The 13,532-nt window shown below is 44.1% G+C and overlaps 1 protein-coding gene across 12 annotated transcripts in view; it reads left to right on the forward strand.

Moving 5' to 3' along the window:
* Positions 1 to 13,532, forward strand: part of MYCBP2 (MYC binding protein 2) — a 2,065,574-nt gene that overhangs the window by 130,203 nt on the left and 1,921,839 nt on the right. For all 12 annotated transcript variants that reach the window (XM_086934832.1, XM_086934837.1, XM_086934835.1 and 9 more), the window contains exon 2: positions 6,639 to 6,714. In XM_086934832.1, the coding sequence (XP_086790958.1) occupies positions 6,639 to 6,714 (76 nt within the window). The remainder of the gene's footprint in view (positions 1 to 6,638; positions 6,715 to 13,532) is intronic.

The following is a 13,532-nucleotide window of genomic DNA, read 5'->3' on the forward strand; positions in this document are numbered from 1 at the left end:
CACACACACACACACACACACACACACACACACACACACACACACACACACACACACACACACACACACACACACACACACACACACACACACACACACACACACACACACACACACACACACACACATACACACATACACACACATACACACACATACACACACATACACACACCATACTATTACTTCACACAAATCTGCTTCTGGTTTAGAATACATCTTACTAGCAGCCCGCCCCAGCGTTGCCTGGGGCAGAAAGCGGCTGGGGGCAGTACACCCGCTCCCGCCCCGACCCCCTCCCACCCGAGCCCCTCCCGCACCGACTCCCGCCCGCCCGACTCACTTGCGCCCACCTCCCGCCCTGACTCACTCGCGCCCCCCTCCCGCCCTGACTCACTCGCGCCCCCCTCCCGCCCCGACTCACTCGCGCCCCCCTCCCGCCCGACTCACTCGCGCTCCGACATTTGCATCACACAGTCTCACTTTCCCTTTCCTTACCTGTGCCGCCGCTCGTCACTGCACAGCCGCTCGTCACTGCACCGCCCTCCTCCTTCGTTATCACGCACGTCGCGTAGCGGCCAGCGCTAGGTCCCGGCCGGCGCTACTTTCAGGGGACTACTTTGTTTACAAACTTAATTTTTTTTAATTTCCTTTTTGAAAAAAATGTATATAGCCTATGTCCATCTACACACCCTGGCAATTTCATAGATGTATCGAGTGTGTAGATTGGCGCTGTGGTTCCCGAGTTTACCTGGCCAAAAGGTGCAAGTTCTCTCTTTATAATAGTAGTATAGATGTGCTTTGCTAGTTAGCGTGGGGGTCCGAGAAGCATGGCTTTTTCCACACTTAAAGGAGTGTCTAGTAGAAGTCCAAACAATGCCCTCATAAGTCACATAAATGTAGTCTGTTGCAGTTTTATTGAGTTTAGCTATGCACCCAAAAGCAGCTACTCAAAATATCGTGGCAACCCCTGAGGCCTGTAATTGATAGGGGTGTCAAAGTGTAGATTTCAATTTAGGTTTCTACTGGTCCCTGGAACAGCACTTTAGGCAAAATAATTGAACATTATAAAGGAGGAGATTAGCAGTGACTCTCTTAGATCCTGGACTGGCCAAGTATTTTCAAAAGAGAGCCAGACCGCTGATTCCAGCAACAAGAACCCCAGAACTGTAAAGGCAAGATTCCCGAAAGAACTTTGAGACCATGCAAACGGTTAGAATTTGCTAAACAAAGGCACATTGATCACACGTAAAATAATAGATACACTGGCTTAAGGTAGAACAGAAAACAGGATGTGTTCATCCTCTTCTGAGGTGAAATTCCCATACGTGTCTTGTTCATCGAATGCAGAGCTTGCAAGCAGTGACTGCCAAGGTAGTGTTTGCTTTCCACGTTTTATGAAGCTGTCGCTTGACTGCTGGGCAGGGGCCAAGGCTAGATCAGCTGTGCAACAGCGACTGATTTCCACTGAAGGCAAAGGGTATCTATCAAAACTTTACAGGATTGCACATCACCTGTTCATTGCAGAATTATGCATCCTAGTTTAGAGAAATCCAGCACCTCAGTGAAACTTTGTTTGCTTTGTTATAATACCAGTGATTTTTTGAGTGGGGAAAAAAGGCTTTATAATGCCAGAACATGTATAGTATATAATATAAAAAATAGCAGGCGCTTTGAAATTGTGATACTTTCTGCCCAGCTCGCTGTTTCTAAACACTACCTGTTGATGCAGGTCTCTAAACATATGCCAAAGTTATAATTATTTAATAATTAGATGTAAAATGATTTAATTGCATTCGTCTTTGTATTGCGACACCTCTGGGGGTTTCATTAGGGCAATCAAGAATTACACAACCTGTAAATTACTTGAACTTCCCTATTGCTAAATCCGTGTCACTCTTAACAGTATCTTCGCAAAAATATACAATTCACGTTACTGAGAAATAAACAAACAAAGGAAATAGAAAAGGTGTGAAGCAATTTTGCAAAATACTTTTACATTTGATTAAAATAGTAACTGTGACAAAATAAATTGCTAATTTATGAAGAAGAAGAATTGGTAATATTTAGTACTTTTAGCTAGTCCAGTTTTGGCATTCATGTTATCGAACATTTATATTTGAAAAGAGGAGTTGAGTTTGTGTGAGACCCTCAACCTTCTGTTTTTTTTTTGTTGCAGTGTTTCCACAGTAGATGCCTTACCGTCCGCAATATCCTGTTGGTGCAGTCTTTGTTGTGAACCCTGAAAAATTATATTATCATTGTGGTTTTGTTCAATGCATTTGAGAAGTCGTGCCCATGATGTGAGGGGTTGTGTGCCACTCTTCCTCCTTAAAGAGCACGTGAATGTCTTTTCAAAGAGTCCTCAGAACGACCCTCTTTGAAGGGTCGCTTGAAATGCTCACTATACTTCATATGTAAAATTTGAGCTCATTGTTTGTTGGATTAAAACAGATTACCTCAATGTTTGTCAGAGGAATCCCTCTTTGTACAGGTTCGATACGGGAGCATTGCCCCATGTTACAGAAGCAGTCAGAAGGCGTCTGTTTACTTCCCACACTGGTACTTTCAGTCTTAGACTACTAGGGACGGGACCGCTCACCATTCCGGAGGCACGAAAAGTCAGCCACGCTCTTTCCCTGCCTCATCGTTCTCATTCCTCTGGTGATGCAGTTACTGCTGAATTTTATAGCCTTTATTTCATTGTCAATGTGAGTATGTAGCGCGCGCCTGGGCCTTTGCTATTCACGGCTTGACGTACGCGGCATAAAGTGCATTAATCCCTGCGCATCAGTGAGATTAGCCTAAAGCCGTGGAACAAAGTAAAGTGAATTGCAGCACGTGTCGAGTCTTCAGTGAAATAAATGGGCGGCCTTTGTAACTTTCACTTACTTTTATCGCGTTCTTTCTTGCAGTAATTGATTATGTGAGACGAGGGAGTCGGAGACTTTGTCGATCTGCAAGTGGGCTTCCTCTGAGATGTTGGAGGGAGGCGCGAGAGAGGAAAGTTCGGAAGAGTGCTTGTTTGCGTGCCACAATAATGGGGCTCATTTCAGGATCGAATACTGTGACAGTTCCTTAAGTAAAAATGCTGATTTAGGCCCTTTTTTTAGTTTTGAAATTGGGAGCATGGGTATAATTTTAGGATTACGGAGATAGCGACCACATTCTCCTTTATGGGGGGAATAATGACATTTTGTCATTCAACCTGGCATACTACAACTGTGCAGACAACACACAACCCCAAAGCTACTGGAAATCCTAAACGCTCATCCAAACAGAGTTTCTCTGTACCGTTGACAAATATATGAAGGCCAACCAACTTAAACTCAAGTTAGATAACTGGAAATCATAACCTGGACAGTAGCAGACCTACCAATTTACAGCAGCATGCCCCAAACCACTAAAAATGCCACTGAAATAAAAAACCTGCCAGCTACAATAAGAGTGCAGAAATCTTGCAGCGACTCTGGATTTTAACCCATCACAGACCTTACAGGTTAGTCAAGTCACAGAAAGACTGCGATGCTTATTCACACTATTCGGGAACCCACAGAAACCAGAGGGCATTTCTACTGTTGCGATGTCTCAGACGGTTAGGCAGATGACTTGCACCTAGGGGCTCACATATTCTTAATTTGCAGACCTCCAAGGATTTCAAACACCACAGAAAGACTACAGTTACACCTTCATCCAAGACAACACATCTCACTGCTGGTGCTTCAGGCAGTAATCTGGTCACATATAGCTAGCTGCTCTGCCTGTAAGACACTCTACCTTGTCCACAGATCCATGCACAGGAAAGGCGTGGGATTCCTACGTACTACATTTTAAGATTTCTTCCAAAGTCATATTTTCTGCTCAAGACTAGCTTCATTTATAACCATTCCCTCCTGAAGTCAGGCTGTTGGTGGTTCATCCTTCTCAGTGCAATCAGAAAAACTTCTGAACTCCTTCCTAGTAAAGATATTAGGCATAAACAGTGGTTTGAAGTTCACAAATGAAATCGAAACTTGCCTGTTACCCAACTAAGTGGCAGGACCAAACTGGCTTCCTGACCACACAGTACCCAACTATGCAATTGGTCAGAGCACAATAATAAACAGAAAATTCCACTTCAACACTTAAAGATGGACACAGGACTGGAGTCTGTCACCAAGGCAAAGTAAAAGGAATTACTAGAATGGTGCACTACCACAGCTGACTGTAATCACTGCTGATTTATACTTCTAATTTAGGGACTATGATCAACCCTGCATTTCCGTTTTGAGTTAATCCCTTTATTCTTAAGCAGAAAATCTCTACATGCATCATCAAGAATATGGTGACTAAAAGGGCATATTGACTGCAGAGTTTGATCCTTAAACAACTGGATTTATCTGCTCCTCTTCTATTCAAATGCAAAAACAACAGTTGATGGACAGAATGCAGAACAATGTCATACATTCACACCAGTACAGAGATCTGGGCATAAATCCATCGTTTTTTTGCACTCCACACCACCCCAGTTCAGACAAGGCCATATGCAAATCAGCCTTGACCCTGTGGCCTCAGTCCAGCCCGAACTGCCCAGCCATGTCTTCCTGGGCCACACACCGAGAGAGCCACACACCGAGAGAGCCACACACCGAGAGAGCCACACACCGAGAGAGCCACACACCGAGAGAGCCACACACCGAGAGAGCCACACACACACACACAGCGCCACACACACACACACAGCGCCACACACACACACACAGCGCCACACACACACACACAGCGCCACACACACACACACACACACAGCGCACACACACACACACACACACACACACACACACACACACACACACACACACACACACACACACACACACACACACACACACACACACACACACACACACACACACACACACACACACACACACACACACACACACACACACACACACACACACACACACACACACACACACACACACACACACACACACACCTCTGCCCAGTAACGCCCCAGGGAACAGAGGCAAGAAAAAACGATCACAAGCAGGGAACAGAGGCAAGAAAAACGGCTCTGTGTGGGTGCAAATGCAATAGTTCTCTCATTTGCGAACGATTAAGCTATTGGCATTGTAAATGATGGCCATTTATTTATGTTTTAAAAACAAAAACCTAAATAAAAATGTCATGAGCAATGCCAATAGCTCTAACGTTAACAATGCCGAGACCATTGCATTGTAAATGCTTGTTTACCTCTGACTCTATGCTGTATGAAGACCTTGTTGAAAACTTATGCTCAGTACTGCAGGCTTGAGTTGGTTATGGTGGCAAGCCAATGATGAAGACTATTGACCTGATTCTTTATATAGAAGATTATGATAAAGGCAGTAGGCCTGGCATATTGACTGTGCAAAGCATATGGTAAAATCAGTCATCATTTAAGTTGTATTGTTATTACTTAGTTCTAAGCTCACAGAGGGGTATTTGCTTATCATTCATTTGATCTGCAGTGTGCTGCATCTAAAGGAGGAGACCACTGTGGAATACTGTTGTCTATAGTATATCGTTGTTTTACCAATCCAAGATCTTTAAATGACGTTGAGCTAGAGAGTGAATGCAGGAATGAGTAATTTGATGGATGAATGGATGCATGAGTGTAAAGATAAGTGTCACAGTGCATATATGGTGACTTATCAAGTGCCTATACCCATCAGACACAAAAGCCACTTTCATTCATAAACTAGACCTATTGGCATTGCCAAATCGTATTTTTATCATTTGTTGATCAGTGAAGTCAAAGGAAGGTTCGGTGATTTTACTTACCTTTGCAATTTGTTCCACTATCACCAGTTCTGAATGGTCTTTTGATGATGCAGTTCTTGCTGAACTATTAAATCTGATATTTCCACTTATTCAATAACTAGCGAAAGCCGGTAGGTATCCATTATCCGTACGTTACTTGCATTAAATAATTTCAGAAATGTTATGTTGGCTGGAAAATATAGCAAAACATTTTTTTACACTTAAAAAAAACCCTTATTTCTGCAGATTTACCCGACTTGTTTTTCATGTATTATTCTGTGATTGGTCTACTTTTTTGTTGCTGCATGCTTTGCATGTGAATTTTAGTAAGAATTTTTGTGTGCTTGTTTAGCAAACGAGCTAATAGATGTCTGCGAAAAAAATAATAAACCTTTTGATACTCACATGCGTCGTTTGCATCCACACGATTAAAGGAGAGCGATGTACTGCCAGCCCTAGCGTTTTACCTCCTATTGCTCTGCATTATGGGACTTCAAGCCCTGTGATCATAATGTAAAAAGCTACCTGGTTAAGACGAATGCAGTGGAACCATTCAGTTGTTAAGCTTATTATTGCAGATACTCTGTTCAGGTCCGAAAAATGTGTTCGCGCAAACAAATGTGTATAATTCTCTCAATCTGTAAGAAAGCATGTATTTTCCTTTGCAGGTAGAGCACCACTGCATCTGGTATGCCAGCGAGTGTAACAGTTATTCCACAAGTTGAACTTTGTTAGTTTAACACAAGTAAATAAAAGACGTGTTAACCTGGATGTACTGAATATCCACCTTATTCTGCTGCTTGATTGTATGTCCTGATCCTGAACACGTTTTTTCCTTGCCTCGTTTTTAGGAATAAGAAAATTCTGAGCAAGAAGAAACTGAAAAGGAAGCAGAAGACCAAATCGAAAGTAAAGGGCCGGAGTAAGGTAAATTTGATGTTTGATGCTGGGCGGAGTATGTCCGCTGATATTAACTAAAAATAAGCATCTACTACGGGATTAGCATAACGGAGTAGAACATTTTAAGTGATTGTGGGGCACAAACTGGTAAAAATGCAAAAGCGTATGGCAGTGGCTTGAAATAATTAACTGCCACAACATAGCTGTATACACAAACCTTTATCTTTACATATTAGCAAACACTTTTTTAAATATGAACATGCATTTTGAACTTTACTGAAATACATGTTTTATACCAACACTTTCTATCAAAACAGCCATTAAATATGTAATAAAAAATACCACCAGCACCAGAAAAATGTCACCAGGGAAAAGTATTCAGCAAAAGTACAGAATAAGTCTTGCATAAATTACATTTCTAAATTATTATTGACGGCAGTATTTGAGAGTAATAATGGACCATTAAAAGAGGATTACTCCTTTTGCTGAAATCCCAAAATGGAACTTCCTCCATAAATAGTATGCAGATGTTTTTCTTATTGAATGACATTTCATGTTTGCAGCGATGGGAGGAGAGAGGTTGCAAAGTACAAGTGCCCTTTTTCTAATAGCTTTTTAGAGGGTGAGGGTGGGGCAAGAAAGAACAAACGTGTGATATGCAAAGTAATGTGGCGCTGAGCAGGTAAAGCAATGTTTGGATATTAAACATATTTAAAATATGATTAATGGTATCCTGAGTTGTCTGCAACCCCTGTTCTTTAGTGAGAAACTTCATCTTAATAAGTGTTTGTCATGTGTAAACCAATAATTCTGGAAAACAATTGTTGAGACTGACATCTCTTCAGAAAGGAAATTACAAACTGCCTACCATGTAATAATGTTGACTCCAACATACCTTCTGATCTAATACTACCTGATAGAGGAAGTCACTGAAATATAATCTTGGGACTTCTTCAGTGTTTCCCAAAGGAAACTATAATACCATGCTTCATTTTAATGTGTCTTATTTATTTTTATAATGCGCAAAAAGCAAAATAAACATTGTCACAGTGTTCTTGTTAATCATGTTCAGCATGAATATTTGAGTATAGCAGTCCCTTATCTGTGGTATGTGGCATATCACAGGCTTGTAACCATGTCAGTGATAAAGAGAATAATCTTACCTTGCACACACATTGTTCAGAGACGCATCTGTACACCATCAATGACTTCCCTCTGTTCCCTACGTAATTCACATATGTAAGAAGCTGGCTGTCGATATAGTGCACTAAAAAGAAGTACACTGTGTAGAGTCTTGTGAATCCTCTATTGGCCTACAGAGGCTAAAGTAGATAATACTAACCCTCTCTTTTGTGGAAGTGTGGAGCAAGCAATTATGCTTATCAGATGGTAGTGCAAAGCATTTTGTTTTACTCCGAGGCAACCAATGAGACACATAAAGAAAAAAATCAGAGACCAAATTAGAAAAATTACACTTTTTATATATTGTGTGAGACCTAGAATTTCGCTCAATAGTAAGTACTGTTTTTGTAATCAATTGTTACAGGTAACTAAATCTTACAAACCTGCACGCTTTTATGCAAAATGCAATACTATGGGAGGAAAAGTCTTGATTGCATAACAGGAAGTACAGTTTGTGTCAGTGGATTACCTTCTGGGTTTAAAGTTGTAGTGGGCTAAAGTCCAAAGTACTACTAGCAGTTCTTCTGGAGCTGCCCAGGTTTATGCAGGAGAATGGTGCTGGTGAGCTTGGTAGCTGTGCGCTACAGAGAAGGGGGCTACGCCATCTGGAACCAGCCTGCACTGGGGGACAAGTCCTAGAGCTCCCAAACGGGGGCTTGGGTTGTAAGGAGTCTTGGAGCAAGAGGGCACAGCCAGTTCTTCGGTACCCGGGCTGGGCAGCTCGGGTGAAGCGTGCTTAGGTCGGCTGGGCTGGATGCTCATAGGTGCTCCTCACAGTTGGGGACAAACAGCTGGTAGGGGCAGCTGGGCCACCCACGAAGTAAGTCTCAATGATGCTGACATCCCTTGACGGCTACTTAGTCGTGGCGCTGTGAGAATCCGGATGGGACTTTCACTGTCTGTGTTTGGTGCAAGGCATTCATTTCCCCAGGTGTTGGTGCTGCACAACTCTGGTTGGTCCTGGAGAGACAGATCTGATCTTCCAGAGCCCAAGTACCTTCTCCTGGTTGCCTACGGCATCAGTCGGGCCGGGGAGCTGCAAGGCGTTGGACCGGACTTTGCTTGTCAGTGCCTTCTGCTGCTGGGGAGTAGCTCCTCTACTCCAAGGAAGATTGTAGGTGATTTTCAAAGTGCTGGCAGGCTACCCAAGGCCGTGGTAGATCTCCAGCTTGTAGGACAAATCACCCTGTTGCGATTGTCAAGAGATGTGGGCAGGCAGGGGTTCCTTCCAAAATCACAGTTCTTCTGCAGTTCACTCGAGGCAGTGACTCTTCTTTGTCCTTCTCTTGATCCGGGTTCAGGTGTGCCATCTAAATACTTAATTTAGGGGCGTTCAGGGGAGTGACTGGTAGTAGCCAATGTGCCCTTTAGGGTGTCTACACCCTCAACTTGATCACTTCCTTTGGGAAGTGGGCATAACACTGACCCTAGAAGGCTTTTGCCGTCCACTATCTGGACAGGCATAACAGAGGCGCCAGGGCCTTTGAAGCTTCCCGTACTGGAATGCAGTTCCTGCATGGAGGAAGTGTAAACACTTCCACCCAGAGCAGGCTTTGTTCCAAAGCTCAGAGTGATCTCTCACCTTGAGAGGTCAGAAACTTGTCTTGGGTGTCTGGCTGATTGGGACCAGTCAGTCAACACACTAGTGGTCAGTAGGTTATCAGGGTGCACCTCTAAGGTGCCCTCTGGGTGCTATTCTTAATAAATCCGACACTAGCATCAGTGTGGTTTATTGAGCGGAGATTTTTGGTACCAAGTATCTGGGGTTACAGTGATAACATCATGTAACTGGTAACTTGTAATCACGAGTGTCCAGCCCAAGTACTTGGTATGGCTTCCCTGTGCGTTTGTGGTGTCTTAAGGGTGACCTTAGCTATCACAGGGACATATCCACTAATGCAGAAATGCCCACACATGAGTATAGTACACCCTGCCCTAGGGCTGTAAGGCTAGCTGTAGGCGTGACTTACCTATACCACATCAAGTGTTTCGCAGGCATTGCACACAGGGAGCCGTGCCATGTCGCCTCTTCACTTTTCTCTGCACAAAGGCTGCAGTGGCAGTTTGCATGAGCTTGGGGAGGGGACCCTTAGGGTGACACAATTCCTGCTGCAACCCTTAAGGACCCTTTTTTTAGTCCCAGCGCCCTTGGTACCATGGGCATTCATTTACTAAGGACTTTCATTATTCCTAAACTGGTGGCAATTGTAGAACAAAGGTACAATTTAGGCAAAGAACACTGGTGCTGGGGGTCTGGTTGGCAGGAACCCAGCACACTTTCAATCAAAATGGCATCACATACCAGGCTAAAGTGAGGGGGAGCTACAGCAACAAAAATCCAGTTTCCTACCACATAGGTGGGTAATTTCTTCACTTAGGAAAATCAACAGCAGCCCTTCTACAGTCAACCCTTTTTTAGGTTTTGCCTCGCCAAAAAGATGCGCTCTGCGCATCTTTTTCGCGCAGGCGAAAACCTGATGAGAACTGTAGTGTGCTTTGGGTCGGCCCTCGTCATTCATTGGCTGGCTCCGTAAATGGAGCCTAGCCATTGGATGAGGGGCCTGTCCGTCAATGCCGGACCAGACACGGGGGCGTTCCCGACATTCTTTGGCTTTTGCCGACGTCACGCGACGCCGGGAACGCCCCCGAGTCTGGTCCGGCATTGCCGGCACCCGCCTTCCGTCGTCTGCGTCTCTCCTCCCCCTTTCCCGCCCCCTCCCGCTTGTTTCTTGGTTTCTTAGATCTGAACACGCCGGGCATGCCAGTCATGCTGTAAACAAGCAATACGCTGGAGAGATCTGCATCCACAGTGGCATGAGAGAACTACGGACTAACCGTAAAGGTAAAGGTAGGTAGCACGCTAATGTGATTTCAGCATTGTTTTGCACCTATGCTGCAATTTGCACAGTCTTGCTCTACCTGTTCTGTACATCCCACGGAAGATTACATAAACACCCGTGACGCGGACACGCAGCAATAGAAAGCACTCTTGTAGCACGCTAATGTGATTTCTGCATTGTTTTGCACCTACGCTGGGATTTGCACAGTCTTGATTGTTATATCAATTTTACTTGTTTTAACTGTGTGGCACTCACAAAATATTACTGAGTATTTTAGATTTATTTTAACCTCTTTTTAACAATTTTAACGCTGCTATCAGTTCTCACTGCTCCTTTAACAATTTTAACGCTGCTATCAGTTCTCACTGCTCTCCGGTCCACCACGGCTCCCAACTAATGCCGATTGAGTGGCGAGAGTGGGATAAGGCAGTATCAGTTGAGAAGAGCGTTTTTGGCTGCCATTTTGAGACGGTCAGCACTCTAGCTGTTCTGTACATCACACGGGGAAGAGTACATAAACACAGCTGAGGCGACGTGCAGCGATGGAAAGCACTCTTGTAGCACGCTATTGAGATTTCTGCATTGTTTTGCACCTATGCTGCGATTTGCACAGTCTTTTATACTGTATTGATTGTTATATTAATTTTACTTGTTTGAACTGCGTAGCACTCGCAAAGTATTACGTAGTATTTTAGATTTATTTTAACCTCTTTTTAATAATCTTAACTCTGCTCTCAGGTCTCACCGCTCTCCGGTCCACCACAGCTCCCAACTAATGGCGATTGAGTGGAGAGAGTGAAATAAGCCAGTATCAGTTGAGCAGAGCGTTTTCGACCGCCCTTTTGAGATGGTCAGCGCTCTCGCTGCTCTGTACATCCCACGGGGAAGAGTACATAAACACCCCTGATGTGGACACGCGCAGCGGGTGCACCTATGGCAAGCCCGTCTACGTCTGTCTGCGCTCGGCTCGCGCACAGCGTCAGCCATGCTGCCGGTTTCATATTAGGAATGGCGAGCAGACACTCATACTCCAGAGGTGAGGTCCTGGAACTATCCGATCTGAGTTATAAATGTTCTGAGCCAACTTTGGAAGGTTTTCATAACACTGGAAACAAGACATGTTCGATTTGTAAGTTGAAGCTCACTGACATAAAATATAAGCGTCTTTTAGAGGAGTATTCTTTGGATAGCCAGAAAGCGCCCCCAGAAGGAGTAAGGAGGGATCAGAGTGGCCCCAAGATTACAAAGCCTACTCGAGGATTGTCATGTGCATTACTAAATGCGCGGTCATTGGTTAAACATAAGCATGAATGTTGGCTTTTTAAAATGAATTTCCATGCCCGTGACCTTATTTTTGTCACGAAAACCTGGGCAGATGAAACCTCTGGCCCAGATCTGGTGATGGCTATCCCACCAGGGTTCGCAATAGTCAGGAAGTATCCTGTAGTCAGACAGGGAGGAGGTCTGGCAATAATTTACAGAGATCATCTGAAAACATCTTTTAAAGTTATTCCCAAAGACACAGAAGCTGAAGTGCTCTCCAATTTAAAATAGCAGCCAGCCACGTGTTTTCTTTTAATGGGCTGCAAATGTACAGGCCGCCTGGTTCAAGAAATAATTTTATGCAAACTATGGGCCAGCTTTTGGAACACAAAGTAAATTCTCCAGACTTCACCATTTTAAGTGATTTTAATTTCCATTTAGATAACACCTTGGACAAAGATTCCCTGGCCCTGATGGACCTAGTGACTGGTGCAGGCTGAGAGCAGATTGTAAACAAATCCTGTGCACAAGTTTACAAGTTAGTTGGCTCTTCAGTAAGAGCCCAAAGGGATAGATAATGTTAAAAAAATGAGGTTGAGATCCAGCAACTTTAGAAGTGTGTTTATGGTTCAGTTATGATCAGTACATAAGAAAGTACAATTAGCCGACACGTGTTTCATCACACCGTGTTGAGGATGTGACTCTTCAGGGCTGATGACAATCAGGGATAAGGAAATGGCGCGCCAGGTCCGGAGGGTGTCAAGACCAGGTTGCGTGAACGGTGAAGGTGAGGCAAAAATTAGGTGGAATGTGGCTCCGTGTAGAAAGGCTGCCATAGAGCGGAAGCCTCATGACGGTAGTGTCCTGCACGGCGAACTGATAGCGGTTGCGGCACGGTGTGTGTGATGCTGTGTGTGTGTGTGTGTGTGATTGTGTGTGTGTGTGTGTGATGCTGTTTGTGTGTAGGGCTGTGTGTGTGTGGGGGTGGGCTCTGTGTGTGGCTCTGTGTGCGTGTGGCTGTGTGTGTGTGTGTGTGTGTGTGGGGGTGTGGGTGCAAATGCAATAGGTCTCGCATTTGCAAAAGATTAAGCTATTGGCATTGTAAATGACCATGCCATTTATTTATCTGTTTTCAAAACTAACACATAAATAAACAATTTGTCATTTAAAGTGCCAATAGCTCTAACTTTGTCAAAGGCAAAACCGTTGCATTGTACTTGGTATCGAATCCAACAGCGGCCATGATGCTATGGAAAGAAAGGACAAAGCATATTGACCCACTGTTGACACTATGGAAAGAATGGAGGAAGTATCAAAAAAAGACAGGTGGAGCATAAGAACCGAGCTAGGGGATGCTCATCCATGAAAAAGGAGACTGCTGTTCTTTCCATGCCCTCAGAAAGTTCTCTTTAGGCCACAGCCCCCTAGATTTGAAATGGCTTGCTACCTAACATTTTCAGAACAAAGAAAGGGGTGTGGCAGTTATTTTGATGAGGAGAAAAGATAATGGGCCAGAAGGTGTGTGTGTGGGGGGGCTCTGTGTGGGTGTGTGTGGGGGGC

Source organism: Lissotriton vulgaris, chromosome 8 (genome assembly GCF_964263255.1).
Source record: "Lissotriton vulgaris chromosome 8, aLisVul1.2, whole genome shotgun sequence".
NCBI lineage: Eukaryota > Metazoa > Chordata > Amphibia > Caudata > Salamandridae > Lissotriton > Lissotriton vulgaris.